The sequence below is a fragment of the Prionailurus viverrinus genome, chromosome B2, assembly GCF_022837055.1.
Source record: "Prionailurus viverrinus isolate Anna chromosome B2, UM_Priviv_1.0, whole genome shotgun sequence".
Taxonomy (NCBI): Eukaryota; Metazoa; Chordata; class Mammalia; order Carnivora; family Felidae; genus Prionailurus; species Prionailurus viverrinus.
The window spans coordinates 109,644,571-109,663,167 of NC_062565.1; the positions used below are offsets into that span (position 1 = coordinate 109,644,571).

The 18,597-nt window shown below is 35.3% G+C and overlaps 1 protein-coding gene across 3 annotated transcripts in view; it reads right to left on the bottom strand.

Annotated features, from left to right (window-relative positions):
* The window catches only part of TBC1D32 (TBC1 domain family member 32), a 202,462-nt gene that overhangs the window by 89,385 nt on the left and 94,480 nt on the right, over positions 1-18,597 (bottom strand). For all 3 annotated transcript variants that reach the window (XM_047859835.1, XM_047859833.1, XM_047859834.1), the window contains one exon: positions 11,542-11,630. In XM_047859835.1, coding sequence (XP_047715791.1) covers positions 11,542-11,630 — 89 coding nt within the window. The remainder of the gene's footprint in view (positions 1-11,541; positions 11,631-18,597) is intronic.

Sequence of the window (18,597 nt, forward strand, 5' to 3'; positions counted from 1 at the left end):
TATGGGTCAGGTATTACATTCTCTGGAACAAGACTATCTGGGTTCAAATACCAGCTTCACTAATTACTAGCTGTGTCACCTTAAGCAAATGGCTTCACTTTTCTATAGCTCAGTGGAGTCATTTGTAGGAGACAAGGGTACCTACTTCACAGGGTTGTTATGAAATTAAGTGTGTTTTGTTTTTTTTTTAATTTTTTTTTTCAACGTTTATTTATTTTTGGGACAGAGAGAGACAGAGCATGAACGGGGGAGGGGCAGAGAGAGAGGGAGACACAGAATCGGAAACAGGCTCCAGGCTCTGAGCCATCAGCCCAGAGCCTGACGCGGGGCTCCAACTCACGGACCGCGAGACCGTGACCTGGCTGAAGTCGGACGCTTAACCGACTGCGCCACCCAGGCGCCCCGAAATTAAGTGTTTAAATGTGAAGCCAATATCAGTACCGAGGACATAATGAGCCCTACTTAACTGCTATGCTATGCAGTGGCAGCAGTATCTTTTTAATGATAGTCTAGGGATATATTAGTAGATATGTAAAAAATGAAGCAAATGAAACCATGCAATTATTAACTTCAGGAGAAATAAAATACTAGGAAAAGTGAAATATAGTCATAGTATACTACTTGGCTCGCAAAGAAATATTTATATAGATGTAAAAATGTCATCTTTTAATAGCGACTTAATCAAGTTTGTGATAAAACTACACAGCAGGGAGAGGGAAAGCAGAGGACATCTAAATCCTAAGCTTCTAAAATCTCTAATGACAAGATAAAATCTAAAATTTAAAAATCAAAACATAATATAAATATGTTACTTAAAAATCTGGAGGTGATGGGCACCTGGGTGGCTCAGTTGGCTAAGTGTCCAACACTTGACTCACAGTTCATGGGATCGAGTTCCACATTGGGCTCGCGCTGACACCACAAAGCCTGCTTGGGATTCTCTCTCAAAATAAGTAAACAAACATTTTTTTAAAAAAATATCTGGAGGTGAATACCAAAAATACCAATTCAAGGAATTGAAGGTGGCAGCCTCTGAAGACAGGGACTTGGGTGTAGAGAAGAATGGGCAGAGGATTACTCTTCATTCTTAAATGATTTCCCATCCTATTTGGCTTTTTAAACAATATATCTTTATTACTTTAATAAAAATAAATTAAAAATATTTGGTAGATGTCACATAGACCATGAACAAATATCTTCTTCAGCTGCTTTGCCAAAGAAGATAAATACAGATTCTGTGCTGGAAGGGTAAAGTAAACTTTAAGCCACACAAAATCTGGACCTTTACTCAGCCCTTTCCTTTTGTTCAAATAGATAAAACAAAAACAAATACAAATACATTTGTGTTCTAACCTCTAAATTATTTTTTTTCAGATCTTTTTACCTTATCAAATTTTATCTCTAATGTAATGAAAGTCCCTATGATTTAATTTTTTCATACAGAAAAATGTTGTGGGTAAAGAAGTTATGAAAAAAAGACTTAAATGCCAATTTGACAACACAAATGAGTTTAGCTTGCTTACATAAAAACCTGAAACAAAATTCGTCCTGGGCAAAGGATTCAGGCTTAACAATAGAAAGCTTGCATTATGGACCTCAAAACTAGAATCTTCTGAAGGGAGGGAGAAAAAAAATCAAAGTATACAAAGTATACTCAGAATTTAAGAGCAAGGATTATCAACCAGGTCACCAGACTCCTAAGATTTGCAAGATTTTGTGCTAAACATTAAGAATCAAATTGGAGCACGTGAGTGGCTTGGTCAGTTAAGTGTCCAACTCTTGATTTCAGCTCAGGTCATGATCTCATGGTTTGTGAGTTTGAGCCCCACACTGGGCTCTGTGCTGCCAGTATAGATATTGGGATATTCTCTCTCTCCCTCTCTTCCTCCCTCCCTCCCTCTCTACCTCTTCCCTGCTAGCACGTGTGTACTATTTCTCATTTTCTTGCTCAAAATAAACTTAAAAAGCTAAAAAAAAAAAATTGAATTGGTCACTGCATTCAATAGATAACAATGTATTCTTATATGCATATTGATAATATTAATTTTAATTGGTCCTATAAGTTTTATAATAGTTATATATTTTATACACATTATAAAATATAAGCATACTAAGGGCTTTTTATGCATTGGTAAAAAAAAGTGTTAACATGTTTGATTCTATTAAGCCAAATAATTTACAGACATCCAATTTATCACTACAACACTATACACAGATGCATCAAGTATAGATGCTGTCCAAGAGACATCAATATATCTGTGAATCTTCACTAATAAATATAACTAGCATAACCTAGTTATAATAAAAAGACTCGTCTCTGGCCAGATTGTTCTTGTTATCAGTGTGGTCAGGAATGATGTGCATCAGCTCACACTAACCTGCTGTAAGCCTTCTGTGAGGTTCCTTGTCAATCCTGACCTGAGGATAGCCCACTATACCCTATGTGAGCCAGGATGCTAAGAGCTCTGAAGCTGAATCTTAGGCCCAACTATCAACAAGATACATTGTTTCATCTCAGATGCAAAGAAGCCTCCCAATCTAGTGTAGAAATGGGCATTTTATATCCCTGCAAAACTGTATTTTGAAATATCACACACAATATATATTTCTCTTTGTCTTCACCCCTACCTCCTTCCCCTACCCATATGTGATTCGAAAACTGCAAGTTCATGATGTAAAGGTCTATAATTCCTTATCTATAAATCTTAGGGCCAAGAATCTAGAATTTTTATGGATTTAGCAACAAAATACATTATACACAGAATCTGGAATAACACTTCATAATCAAGCATATTAATACTTTTTCAGCAAAAGACTGATACTCAAATTAGGCAGGCTAAATAAAGACTAGAGAGTCTCACATAATTTCAGATAAGATTAGGTGCAGACGGAAAATAAGTTACAAAAAAATTTTAGTTTTTAAAATTTTAAATTTTTTTCTGATTTTTAGAATTTAAAGAGATTGTGGCACTTGAAGCAAGGTGATACCAAAAGTAACATTATAATATTTATAAGTTTAGAAGAATGTGTCTCTAATACATGGGATATAAAAATTTATTTTAAAAATCCAGCCATCTCTGAATTTTAGTCCATTTCTGGAAGTGAAAAATTGGTGTTTCTTTAATGTGAATGTTTATTTGAACTATTTGAAGGAATAAAGCAATATCTGAAATTTGGGACTAATCCCTTCACTTGTTTTGGAATTTATCTTGAATATGGCAGATCCCCCAGGTGTCTGCTAATAACCGAAATCAAATCTGACCACACGAATAATTCTCTGTTCTTAATTACCACATACTTTGTAAGTTACTTTCAAATATATCATAAATGTGAGCAGGTGAGCACTTGTCCAGCATACCTAGATAGTTCTGTGAAGTTTAGCCTTAGCTACCATCTCTGCTTGAAGAAATTCGAAACATGTTCTTTGTTTACCTCATGCCTGAAGTCATAAGCCTTTTCTCTCTACCCTGCCACTTTTTCCCTATTATTTCTTCCTTGAATACATTCAATCAACACATTTCATTTCTACCAACATTCTGAATACTTGCATGTATGCATCATGATAAATTCCATAAGTCATTAACTCTGTAATCAAATGCATTGGTCAAGATAAGCACAAACAGTACAAAAATCCAACACAAAAGATCTCCTTCTGATCAGCACATAAAAACTAGCTAGCAGAAATGTAATGTCCAATTCCCTGCCTGTTGATCAAAACCAAGAAAGGGACATGGATTATACACACAACCATACCTCCAAATCTGGAGATTAAAGTTTCTGATGTGTATACAACCATATCTGGAGAGGAGAAAGGGGGAGTTAGAGTCAGTCTGCCAATAAAACTAGGTAAGCTGAGGCTGTAGAGATCCTACTCACTCGCTCTGAGTACCAAATTCATATCTGTTTCAGAAAATGCTCTGGGATCCCCTGAAGCTAGAGGTTGGTTTGGACTTCTGTAAAGTTCAGAATATAGTTTTTGGATTTACCGAGTTTGCTGACCTTGCAGATATGCAGAGCCAAATGTTCAATAAAATCGGATATACCATGAAGGGAAAGCTTCAAGATTGATACATAGATATAGGGCTATAGTCAGTACAGAACGGATTGTTGAAGCCACCGAACGGAAAAAGAGGTAAAAGTACTGAAGACATACTAGAAGAGAATCCAACTGAAAAGGTAACTAGAGGAAGAGGAAAAAGAATCATCAAATACAAAGGACAAAAAGGAATCCAGAAATAAAAAGAGAACAAAGTTACAGAATTCCCAAGAAAGACCATTCATAGCAGTACAGCACTCACTAGGAATTCAATAAATATTTTCTGAATCAACAAGTAAATGATAGGAAAAAGTGTCGCTAGTGGGTGGAATATAAAATGGCACAGAGAGATAAAGTAAAAGGAGTCATGAAAAGAGGGAAGATAGAAGTACAGAGGATTCGAATATGTGCCTACTCTTTAACATAGCAAGTCTATTTTGAAGGATTTGTTGTAAAGATAATTATGGGCATAGAGATACTTATAAAAACGTATAATTTTTAAAAAATAACCTACATGTCTAAACAGAGAAAATTGGAACTCATTGATGTATTAGATTATTCAATCTTTTAAAATTGTGCATATATGAACATTTAAAGGTATGAAATAATTTAAAATTAAGTAAAAAAGGCTTTATTGTATTAAAACAATAAAGCTATTTACAAAAAACATATCCAGCTAAAAAATGAAAAATATTGGCATGAGAGGTTAATGGTAATTATCTCTAAGAGGAAGACTAACAAGTATGGTTTTGTTTTCATTATTTTCTAGTTATTCTATACAAATGGGAATTCTTTGATTAAATAAGAATTTGAATCCATTATGGAGGTCTTTAATTCTAATAGATTATCAGTTTTCTTCAAATAAACCTAAAACTAAATACTGTATGTGTGCAAGTACATGTGTATACAAAATCCAAAATGTGGATCGTTTTGTAGTCATATTACATTCTAATTTATGATATTAAGTAAAGATTGCAAGAGATAATTCTAAAATTACTTATTAGTAATGTCAATCAGATTTAAAGCTAGTTAGCATCTGGGTCACGGGGAATAAATAATTTTGTGATTTGTTGTGATAGACTATTAACACTTGTCTATGTCTGTTAAAATAACCACACTGGTTCTAAACTTAAAACTATTTTTTTTTGTCTTCATGTCATCTTATAGGTCAGATTTTTTTTGTCATAGAAGATGATCATGCATAAAACTGTTGTACTGCGTATACAATTTACTGTCGGGGGATAAATGTAAAATAACAAACAGCAAGTGATAAATTTTAAAGTCTGTTCTATAAATACAGATTTCTCAGTTTGGTTATTTTTTTCTTTTGCTTTTTTTAAAGAAAACTAACAATAGGCCACATTAGAGTTTCAAATAAAGGAGGAATAAGTTTTAGGAGAACTATATTAACATCTCTTTAACCATATTAAATTTTAATGTGTATACTTAATGAAGAATTACTATATAAGATTTAGTTGTTAAAAATGTGCAATTCTATCGCCTAATTAAAACTTAACTTGGGGTTTCATATAGAGAAAACTATTGACACTGAATGATATAATTCTTTCTCCATGAGATACAGTTTTTATAATAAAATAAAATATTTTAGGCATGAGCATAACATTCCTCTAAGTCAAGACGGTTAAGAATGGCTGACACCTGTCAGAATGGCTGAATTGTTGGGGGGAATGTAAACAGGTCCAACTACTTGGGAAAACAGTATGGAGGTTCCTAGATAATTTTAAAATAGAACTACCTTATAATCTAACAATTCCATTTCTGGGTATTTATCTGAAAACAAAAACACTAATTTTATATTTATGCACCCCCATATTCATTGCAGGATTATGTACAATAGCCAAGATATGCAAACAACCTAAAGGGCTACCAATGGACAAATGGCTGAAGAAAATGTAGTATATATGCAATAGAATATTAGTCATAAGAAAATGAAATCTTACCATCTGCAACAACATGGATGAAATTTGAGGGAATTACACTAAGTGAAATAAGTCAGACAGAGAAAAGAAATACTGTATGTTCTCACTTACATGTGGAATCCCAAAACAACCAAACTCAAATACAGAGAACCAACTGGTAATTGCCAGAGGTGGGGAGCGGGAAGTGGGGGGAAATATATAAAGAGAGTCAAAAACAAACTTTCAGTTATAAAATAAGCCATGGAGATGTAATGTATAGCATGGTGATTACAGTTAATACAGAACCGCATACTTAAAAGTTGCTAAGAGTAAATCTTGAAAGTTGTAATCACAAGAAAAATAATTCCATAACTATGTATGGCGATAAGTTTTAACGAGACTTATGTGGTGACCATTTCACAACACATACAAATAACGAAGCATGTTATAACCTGAAACTAATATATGTCAATTATAACCTCAACTAAGCCTCAACTCTGGAAAAATAAATTATAGACGATAAGAACTCCAAGGTGCCTTAATTGTACATAAAAAACAATGTTCAAGAAAATAATTTGCACCCAAAATTTTCAATAAATGTACAGCTTTCTTAAATACCCCCCCCCAAACAGATTTAGCAAATAAATGTCATGAAATAACCAAAAAGTACCTACCTATGTGGTGGACATGAAAGTCAAAGAAAATATTCCCTCAGGAAGTTTAAGTTTTAGTCAGGGGGAGAAATAAATTTGTGAGAATTACCATAAAGGCAAAGAACGTGCAGAAAAAAGACAAGATGAAAGTGTACTATAGGAAGCCATAGAGGAAATGATTCATAAAGCAAGCTCTGCCTTGAAGGAGGAGTCAAAATTTTATAAGACAACAAAAATGAAAGCAATATTCAAGACGCAGAAAAATAGGTATACAGCCAATACACTGGGCTTGAGGGAGATAAGAAGTCTAACCTACTCAGCATTATGAGGAAAGTTGGAAAATAATGTACATAGGAAAGGTATAGATACATTATGGAGCTCCCTGAAAGCCACATAAAGGAGTCTGGAACTGCCAGATATTTAAAATGGGAAGGTGGGGAGCTTTATAAGGATGTGTTTCTTTTCTGCATTAATTACCTCACATTTTGCTTAATTATCTCAATATCTGATTCCTCATTAGGTGGTAAAGTTAAAAAGAATGAGCACCACATCTTATTTACTCATTACATCCCCTACATCTAGCATAGAGCATAATAAGCACTCAATAAATATTGACTGAGTAAATGAAGTGGAGAAGAGTAAACTAACTAATTATAAATATTAATCTGCAGTCATATTAAAATAGTACTGCATATCTCATGTCACTACACCAAGAAACCTAGGTTAGTTTCCTCTCCCTACTGGGTAGAGAAGAAAATAAGGTCGCTGACTCAGAAAGGCAGGTTAGAAAATGGCAGGAGAAGAACATCCTCCTAACAGGTGGAGACAGGGGAGGTGGGAGGCCAATGAGAGCATTACTGTCCTCCTAGTTCATAGGCGAGAGTCAATCAATACTGTCTAAAAGTGAAATATAATGTTCAAACCACTTGAAAAGTTTTACATCATCTCTTCTCCTTAACCTCAGAGGAATCTCTGGGGAAATAACAACCCCTGGAGTGAAAAATCAGTTATTTGAAATTCAGCAATTTCTTCTGTCTCACTAGTTTTTCTTTTCTATAAAATTCAGTTAGAATTTAAAATGGAAACTATATTATGATTCTATTTTTATAAAAGATATCTCCATATATCTATTCTTCTGTCTGTACATGCACAGAAAGATGTCTAGAATAATTTTCCTCAATGCTACTTTCAGATAGCTGCAGGAGGATTAAAAGTAATGTATGAATGAACAGAGTAATGTATGGAATTGCTGAATCGCTATATTGTACACCTGAAACTAATATAATACTATATGTTACCTCCACTGGAATTAAAATTTTTAAAAATAATGTTGCTTTCAGAGTTAGGAAGAATTTCACTTTATTATAATTTAGTCTCCTGAATCAGTTAATTTCTCTATAATAAAGATAAATCATTGTTTGAAAAAGCAAAGGAAAACAGTGAAGATGACTTTCAAGAGTGAGCAACTGAATAGACGGGTGGGCCACTTAATGAGATGGAAACAGGAGATTTATTTTGTTTTGTTTGTTTTTGTGGGAGGAGACCCAAGAGTTCAGTCTTAGAAATGTTAAGTTACTAACATCTGAGAAATGTATGAATTGAGATGTTAAAAGAGTTGTATATTTGAGTCTGATAGCTCCAAATAATGGTTTAGACTAGGCCTATAAATTGTGGAGCACCTACCGACATAGGTAGGTGGATACTGTATATAAGTAGATGAACTCGGGGCAGAACAAAGAAGAAAAATTGCACCCACAACAAAGTCCTGAGTATTGCAAATTTCAGTGATGCTTACAGAATGCAGAAGAGAAAAAAGAGCAGCCATAGGAGTGTCACAGAAGCAAAGAGAACTTACACACAGAAAGAAATGGTCCACTATATCAAATGCTGATAGTTATAAGATAATTCAAAAGAGAAAAATCCATTACATTCATCAGCATAGAAGCTACAAGCAACTTGAGAAAGATGTGCAATTCTGACAGAGTTACAGAGTCAATGTCAAATCTAAGTGGGCTGAGGAGTAAAGAGAGGTAATCAAGTGGGGACAGTTTACACAGATGTCTTGCTATATGGTGAGAGAAAGAGAAACAGGACAGTGACTTCACAGATGTGAGGTCAAGGGAAATTTCTTTTTGAGTGTGTTTCATTATAAGATGAAGCATGTGAAGGCATGTCTGCACCCAGATACCAAAATTAGAAAAGGATAGGCTAGAAGTGGAAACAAAGAAAGGAGGAGGGTTAATCAAAGGAGCAGCCTTCTCATATAGTAGTCATTTAAAACATAAGATTTGTAGGATCTTGGCAAATAAAAATTCAGAAATTTACATTGAATGTGATGCTACTGAAAAGTGAAAATCCATGTGCCACTAAGCCATATATTAGCCTCATCTAAGTGCTGTGGCACACCTACAGAAAGTGTATGAAACTTACTCTTTTTCAGAGGGGAAAGATGAATGGAACAAGCAACGCTAAAGGTAGAAGGCAAATATGTTAATGAGATGATCTATTAAAGGGAATAGTACAATAAAGTTGTACAACTGGAAACAAAATCACCGTAGAAAGTAAAGAAAATGATACAGGTAAGAATCCAAAAAACACACAGAAACATGAGATTTATATAGTACAAAGCTATTATCTAAATTATCACTATTGAATCACACTGACCAACGCTAAACTGAAATTAGTAGAAGAAATTATGTAACTTCAAAAGTAGGACTTAAAAATATAACCAAATAGGGGCGCCTAGGTAGCTCAGTCGGTTCAGGTCATGATCATGGCTTGTGAGTTGAGTCTCGCATAGGGCTCTGTGCTGAACGCTCAGAGCCTGGAGTCTGCTTTGGATTCTGTGCCCCTCTCTCACTCTGTCCCTCCCCCACTCATGTTCTCTCTCTCTCTCTCTCTCTCTCTCAAAAATAAACATTAAAAAAATGTCAAAAAAATACAACCAAATATAAGGAGGATGAACTCTGAAATACAATGAAACAAATATATTGTCGAAGAACTGTTAACAAGCACAAAAAATAAAATACAACATTTTCCTCAGAAAAGTGATTTGGTCATTTTCTTTGTCTTAATGCTGATGTTGTAAACAGTAAATTACTTGGCAGCATGTAGACTACTGGGCTACTGAAAACATGAAGACAAAATTAACCTCCCAATAAAACACAAAACTCCTAGAAAACAAGCACAAGTAAGGACACACTTGAAGTACTACTGCTACTACATTCACTACTAACATTTTTGTAGTGCTTGCTACATGCCAAGAACTGTAGTAAGTCCTTTTAATTTTTCTTATGTAATTATCGTAATAACTCTCTGAGGAAAAGAATATAATTTTCCTTCATTTTACTGATGGGTAACTGAGATCCTACCTCACACAACTAGCAAAGAGCAGACAGTCTGACTCCAGAGGCCATGTTGCTAACCTAACCACCACGCTACAAAACTCTAGTACACGATCAACAATGCGATGACAAAGTTTCTCATGTAGAACAAAATGACTCCATTTGGTTATTGTACTCCATTTGAAGAAAACACACACTATGCAAATTAACATTTTATTCCCAGGAGCATGTTACTTCTTGGATTGCTTTTTACAGGACTTAAAAATCATTTTGTTTTTAAACAAGAACTCTAGAGAAAAATACTATTCTTTATACATAAAAAAAAAAAACAGGAAAGAAAACATTCACTCACTGTATCAGTAACAAGAGGCCAGAATCTATATTCTATAATTACAAAACTCAGAAATACACCTGCAATGCAAAAGGAGGTTCTACTGAATAGATTTTTCTTAGTATTCTTCATCACTGCTTGCTATATGTTATATCTGATACTATACATGAAAAGTTAAAATTTAATGTGAAAATACATCTTGAGATGAAGGACACACCATTCAAAGAACTATAATAGTTACAGTTTTTTCTACCTTCTTTAAACTAAAAAGTCCAAAAATGAAGCACAGCTATTAATGGTAAAAAAAAACAATTTGAGTATGTATTATATTATATACATGTATATATATACACACACACTACCATCAGAAATTCTAATTTTAGAAAATTCTAATTGCTTTATTTCTTAGGTAGATCATTCTCACTGATCCCTCCCTGTTGTCTAAAAAAGTGACTTTGCTAGTAGAAAGGGGAAAAAAAAATCACAAACCTCTGAAAATAGAAAATGCCTTAAATAAAGCTGTTTTTAAAAGTGGCAATTTATAGATAGGAAAACAAATTAAAGGTCTATATATGACCAAAACGTGTACCAGAAAGATTTAAACCTCGGGAAACTGAAGTTAAGGAGTAATGGTTAACATCAAGGAGCAAAATTTGAGCCTCAAGATAAATCATGTATTTTCAAGCTTCTTTTCAAGTCTCTATTATGGAAGGAATGCCATCAAATACAATCCCAGGGAAGCCCCAGTTGACCCCTGAGTAAACTGAAAAGTCTGCAAAATGCCTCTTTTTAAAGAGGTGTTTGTAACGTAAATTGAACAAAAGACATGGTAATAACACAGAACCTAAACATAGCCAAAAGCCATAATATAAAAACCTAATAGCTGTATTTATTTTATCTATGACGTTACAAATTACTTTTAGACATCCTTAAAATTAGCTTATTTTAAATATTTTTTGGAAGTATATAGAATATATGCTTGACTGTTCTGCAAGATAGAAAATATATCTCAAGGGGCGTCAGGGTGGCTCAGTCAGTTAAGTGTCCCACCCTTAGTTTTGGCTCAGATCTGTTTGTGATCAAGCCCCGCATCAGGCTCTGTGCTGACAGTGTAGAGCCTGCTTGGGATTCTTTCTCTCTTTCTCTCTCTGCCCCTCCCTCCCTCTCTCATGCTTGCACTCTCTATTTCACCAAATAAAAACAAATTTAAAAAAAAGAAGAAAAGAAAATGTATCTCAGGTAAAATTTAGCACCTTACCTTAGACCAAAGATGTGTGACTGTTCATAGTTGAATAAAGAACGAATCTTCGCTTCTGAATTCAAAAGTATAAGTCTATCTATAATATCCTGAAAAAGAAACACTTGGAGTGAGAATATGCTGGACAAGTCATTTAAAAAAAAAAAACAAATCAACAAATATTTATTTAGATCTTTGGTTCTCAAACTTGGCTTTACATTTGATCACCTAGGTAGAAAAAAAAAAAGTTATTAAATGCCCAAGTCTCACCTCTAGAGATTCTGAATTAATTGGTCTGGGTGTGTCTAGACATTAAGATCTGTCAAAGTTCTCGAAATGAGTCATCTAATGTTTACCCAAAGTGGAGAATCACTAGTTTATACCCCATTCTGCTAATCTGTGAGCAACTTATGCAGCCAGCTAAATACTGATTACACTGCTGAAAATGTAAACTAGTCTGAAAACCAAATATGAAATCTACAAGATTTCATGTGAAGCATGAACAGTGGGCTGCTAGTTTTATCTAGTAGCTATCTGAGATTTTGTTGATAGTCTCTCCACGTGTAAATCAGTGGTTTCCAACCCTCGTTGAACATTGGAAGCACTTAGAGAACTGTAAAAAAAAAATTATATATAAATATACATATATAAATAATGCCCAGGCTCTACCCCAGCAAGTCACTATCCTTGGGAGTTAAGATTCTGGCATTCATATCCTTTTAAAAGATTCCCAAGTTGTTACGATGTATAGACAGGCTTAAAATCACGATGCAAGTGCTGAGAGAATCAGATGAGCCAGGTGCCACCCGCCATCTCAAGCACTGACAATGTAAGCCTACAATGTGCACAGTTTTGAGCACTCCCTAAAAGTCTTTCTTTTTATAATGCTCTGCTTTGTGTAGATCTTTGGGTTTAGGCCTAAGAAATGTATTCATAGGGGCACCTGGGTGATTCAGTCAGTTAAGTGTCTGACTTTGGCTCAGGTCATGATCTCCCAGTTCGTGGGTTTCAGCCCCGTGTCGGGCTTTGTGCGGACAGCTCAGAGCCTGGAGCCTGCTTCGGATTCTGTGTCTCCTTCTCTTTCTGCCCTTCCCATGCTCATGCTTTGTGTCTCTCTCACAAAAATAAATTAAAAAAAAAAACATTAAAAAAAATGTATTCATAAATAAGTACTTGTCTCTCTCATTGTTCATTTTCCTGACCAAGAAACTTGCCACCCTCCAGTATGTTCAAACTGAAGACATTTCCACGACCAGTAAGATAAAAGGAAGGTTTTGCTAGGGAGTAAAGTGATGCAATATTGACTGAGGTCTATGTGGATGATAGTGCAAATGTCCTAACATCAAATAAGAGGCATGGAAATGACTTTGCAAGGATGAGGAAGTAATGAATCTCTGAAAATAACATTTGAAAAATACTAATTGAAACAGAGTAAAAACTGGATTTAGTGTCAACTTGTACAGTAAAGGTTTATACATAACACTCAGGAATGCATTTATTACCATTCTACAGATATCTAGTAAAAATGTGTAAATACTAGCACAAGAGTTTACAATCAGCAAATATTAAATCAGCTGCCTAACAAGAATAAAAAGATTACTATCTTAAAAATCTGTGATTTTGTCTGCTTCTTAGTTGGGCGTTCCTGGTTTCAAACATGACAGAACATGAGCTAAGTAACTCATTCATATTCCCAGCTTCATATTCAGATTTTCAATAATTTGCCCACTCTCTCCTTTTTCCTAATTTCTTCTCTGACAGTCTTGTTTAGCTACAGTGATGGAGCCATGGAGTTCTCCTTGACTTCTCAGCCACCTGGATACTATTAAGTAGTCTCTGTAGTGTACCTATGGAGAAACTTGTTTGCTATGTGTTCCTATATTTTTACTGTTTAAAATAATTTAAGAAATGATTATCACTGTTTTTATTATAGTCTTCACAGATTAATTTAGAATTACGTATCACTGGCTTTCTCTTACCTAAGAGAAGAGAATCTGCCAGTCTGTTCTATGCATAGAAGCTTCTGGAAGGATTACTATTGATTTCTCTTCATTAGTAGGATACTAGCATAGGTGACTGAAATTTGTCCAATCATCTGAACACTAAGCTCACTAAGACTTTGACAGCCAGTGATACTCCGGGACTCTATATAAAGTTGTAGTTTCAAATCTTAAGTACTAGATATTTTAAGAATAAAAGAGATAGAGAATGTATTATCAGCAAGCTAATGGAAGAGTAGATTGCAGTGATCTATCAACGATAATGCATTTTCAGAGAACAAATGTTACGGTAAATAATTTGTTCTTTAAAGAGGATTACATTGATGGATCACCACTTAGGGAAGAAAATTAAACTCCTGAGAAGCCTGCCTTATGGAGAACTTCAGTTTCTAAGCTCTGCAACGTGTGTCAATAAGGCAATCAGTTTTCTAAATCAAGCGGCAGCTTCCCAACAAAGAGCCAATGCAAGTAACACTTTGGACTCTCTCTCTCTCTCTCTCATACTCACACTCACACACACACACACACACACACACACACACACACACACACACAAAGAAGAAAAAAAGAAGAAGAAAAAGAAAAAAAGAAAAAGGAAAACAAGTCTGAAACTCTTTAAAGGATACTGTCCAGCTGGAGAATAAGTTCAATAGGACAAACTGAGACCAAGAGTAGAAAAACAAAGGAATATCCATTCACATAAATACATACATGTTTGCCCGCTGTTTACATGTGTCCCAATGGCCATGTTTGTGTTATCTGACCCTTTTTACTTCAGAAAGAGATAAGTGAAAGAAGAGGAGGGGGCACCCGGGTGGCTCAGTCAGTCATGATCCCAGGGTTATGGGATCAAGCCCTGCATCTGGCTCTGCACTGAGCATGGAGACTGCTTAAGATTCTCTCTGCTCTCCTCTGCTCTTCCCCTGCTTTCTCTATATAAAATTTAAAAAAAAAAGGTGTGGGGTAGGTCGATCAAAATGTCAGTATTTCTGCACCTGCACCATTAGAAGTGGCTTGTGACTGGTTAGCCCAGGCACATCCATCAACAAAACTCAACCTGTAAGGTTCTTCCTTGGGATTTTTCAAATCAGACAGGTCTCAGTACATTCTGGCTACTATAACAGAGTACCATAGGCTGGGTGGTTTATAAACAACAGAAATTTTACTTCTTATAGTTCTGGATGCTGAGAAGTCCAAAAATCAAGGCACCAGAAGATTTTTTTTCCTGGCAAGGATCGACTTTCTAGTTCACAGTCCTCTTTTCACTTTGCCCTCACATGGCAGAAGGGATGAGCAATTTCCCTGGAGTCTTTTTTTTTTTTTAAAGGCACTAATCACCTCCGAAAGGCCCACTTCCAAATATCACATTGGGGATTAAGTTTCAAAACACAAATTTTGGGAGTATACATTCAATCTATAGCAGCGAGGTAGAGGAAAAGGCCACTCTCCTGTTTGGTGTCATACTGAGCTAAACTGTGACTCCAACAAACGATACATCCATATCCTAATCCAAGAGTAGAAAAACAAGGAATAACTTATGACTGTTCCCTATTTGGAAAAAGTGTTTTCAGAAATAATTAACAATTCTAAAATCATCCTAGATTAACCCAAATAGGCCTTAAGACTGTTAAAAACATCCCTGTAAGAAAAAGACAGGGAAATTTAAGGCAGAGAAAGGAGAAATCCCTGTGAAGATGGAGGCAGAAACTGGAGTTATGTGGTAATAAGACATGAAATGCCTGGAACCAGAAGCTGGAAGAGGCAGAGAAGGATTCTCCCCCTGGAGTCTTTGGAGGGAATGTGGCCCTATAACACCTGGACTCTAACTGTAACAGAATAAATTTCTGTTGTTTTCAGCCACACAGTGTGTGGAATTTGTTATGGCAGCCTTAGGAAACAAGGACAAGGGGAGATGGTGAAGATGTCAGCACAGAGTGACAGGTAGTCCCATGTACTCTCCAACAGAGAACACCATCTGGAGAAGAAAGCACTAACGATAATTACAGCAGACAATTACATAGCGTTTTTTTATATGCCAAGCAGTGATTTAAACTTTTATATTTCATTTAATTCTCACAACAACCTTGGGATAGGAATGTTTACTGCCCTCTTTTAACAGAAAACTAAAATTTATCTTGTCTGAAGTGACATGGCTTATAAGAGGCAGAACTGGTAATCTAATCCAGGCAGTCTGGCTTCAGAATGCAATCTTTTAACCACTACACTATGTACAGCTTTCAATAAAACCAAGATAGTGGGCGGTAACAGGGCAAGTGGACATAGACAGACAGATGTGGACCTGACTACATTCAAAGTTCTATTTCTACTTGTCCCTGTGTTTTGTTTTGTTTTTTGTACTGTGGCATAATGAAGTCCACAAGTATTTTATTTAGCATATACTGCACATCTACTCTGTGCCAAGCATTATGCCAAGTACTGCAAACATATTCTTATCATGGAAAAAAGAGCTGAAAGATCATGTACTACAACCATCCAAAGGTCCTTGGATCCGATTTACATTACTTCCACCAAGAACAACTCAGGATGAGGAACTCACAGAATCCCAAGGCAGTCCACCCCACTTTAGTCAGCTCCGACAATTAGCAAGTTCTTCCTTCAGTTAATTCATTGTTTACACTCCTCAGTTATGTTAAGGGAACTATAATTAGCTAATATGGATTACTCCTGTCACTTGTACTGGGATCTTTGTTTCCCAGCTATCTCTCACCTTGCAACCACACAAGCTGCAGATATTGTTTAGATCTGGAAAATTGTGAGTCAATAAATTTCCTCTTCTGCTAAAACTAATTCAAACTGAGTTTCTCAATAACCAAAGGGGTCCCACCTAATACATCATTTATTTAACTGCAAATTAAGTGACAGGAACTGAAAAGCAATCAAAGATTGTATGTGTTAGAGGGAAAGAGTATTTTGTGTCATTGACCTTTAATTTACTAAAGTACAACTTGAAAGTTGTTTGTAGGGCCTAGAATTTTGGTAGATAATTGATATGAAATCGTGAGAAGTTAAGGCCTAACATCCCCAAAATATAATGAATTCCTTAAAACTAAGAAAGAGAACACAAATAGGAAAATAGTAAAAACAAATTGAAAGACCAATGAGAAGAAGTCAATGGCCATTAAGCATATGAAAAAATGTTCTGTTCATGAGAAAAACATATACTAATACTTTCCTCTTGTCAGACAAATATCTGAATGTCTGATCATATAAACTTCTTAATGAAGCTGCTAGAAAACAGTCACTACAGTATCTCATTGATGGGAAAGCAGAGGATTATTCTCTATGGATGGAAATCTAGTGATACATACCAAAATTACAAATGAACTTACCTTTCAACCCAATGATCCCACTTCTAGAAATCTAGCCCAATGATACTAAAATAGGCAGAATTTAAGACGGCCCCAAGATTCTTAAACCTAACGCATGTATTGCTGTGAAGAGATTTTTGCAGAAGTCCTTAATTGATTTTAAAATAGGAGATTATCAGGGCACCTAGGTGGCTCAGTCAGTTAAGCATCCAACTCAATTTCAGCTCAGGTCAGGGTTGTGAGATCAAGGCTTGAGTTGGGCTCAGTGAAGCCTGCTTAAGATTTTCTCTCTCTCCCTCTACCGCTCATGCATTCTCTCTCAAAAAAAAAAAAAAAAAAAAAAAAAAAGATTAACAGAGTGGCCCTGATATTATCACAGGAGCCATTTACAAGCAAAGAATTTTCTCAGGCTGGTCACAGAAAACAAAGTCAAAGAGACTCAAAGCAGGAGAGGAATTTCCCACCAGGGAGGTTGTTCATAGTTGAAATAGGAAGGGGGCCACAGTACAAAGCTCCAGGAACAATACCTGGCGCTCCAAGTGCCAGCAGGAAACCAGACACTTCAGTCCTAAAACCTAAGAAACTTCCCTCTCCCCAGAATTAATTTGGAATTGAATTTTTCTCCCAGGGCCTCCAGATGAGCACTTAATCTGGCCAACACCTTGATTTCAGGTTTATAATACTCTCAGCAGAAAACCCAGGCACACAGTGCTAGACTTCTGACATGCAAAACCATGAGCTCATAAATGGGTAGTTTTAATGTGCCAAGTTGGTAGCGATTTGTTATGCAGCAACGAAAATATATATATATACATAGGCATACTGGTAAATATAATAAATATAAGCCAAGCTATTAATTGAGGCATAACTTATAATGACAAAAACTTAAAGAACCCAAGTGACCACCAGTAGATGACTGGATGTATAAACCCCAGCACATCCATACACCACTGTACTATGCATTTGTTAAAAAGGGTAAGGGAAGAGCTCTATATACTTCTATATAGTAATCTAAAAGACAAAGAATTAAAAGAAACATTGTTTATAGCATACTATCTTTTGCTTAAGTCTGAACGGGAATAAAATATATTCTTTTTTAATGTAACAGTTGAAGGATAAACCAAAAACCAACAAAACGTGTTAGCTATAAGGCAGTGCTATAAAATACTACTTTCTGCAATGATGGAAATGTTCTCTCTCTGTGCTACCCAATGTGGTAGGCATTGGCCATCTACGGCTAGTGGGCACTTGAAAACCTGAAGTGTTGATAGAAACGAAAGGAAAAAAGTTTCTAGCTTTATTGAGTTGTAATTAATATAAATTTAAATAGTTACACAGAACTAGTGGCTATATAGTGAAGATCAAACACATGGGGAGAAAGAACAAAGGGGATTCATACATAAGCACTTTCTATAAATATACCTTGTTATATATTGGAATCACAAACTTTAAAAGAACATTAATCATGTAATAATTGAAAAGACAAAATTAAGGCAAAAGATAAAACCACCTCTCAATTTAAAACATTCTAAAACAAATCTATCAAGTTAGTGGCATAACCAGGCATTTATTTTGATTTATTTTGATTGTAAAACCTTGGTGGCATATATTCTAAGGACAAAATTAACTGAAATGAAATGTCAATATGTATGCACTAATCTTATAACTATTATATGTACATTGTACAATAAAACAAGTAAGTAGTTTTGTTCATGTTATTAGTAACCAAGCTTTTTGGTAAAAGAAAA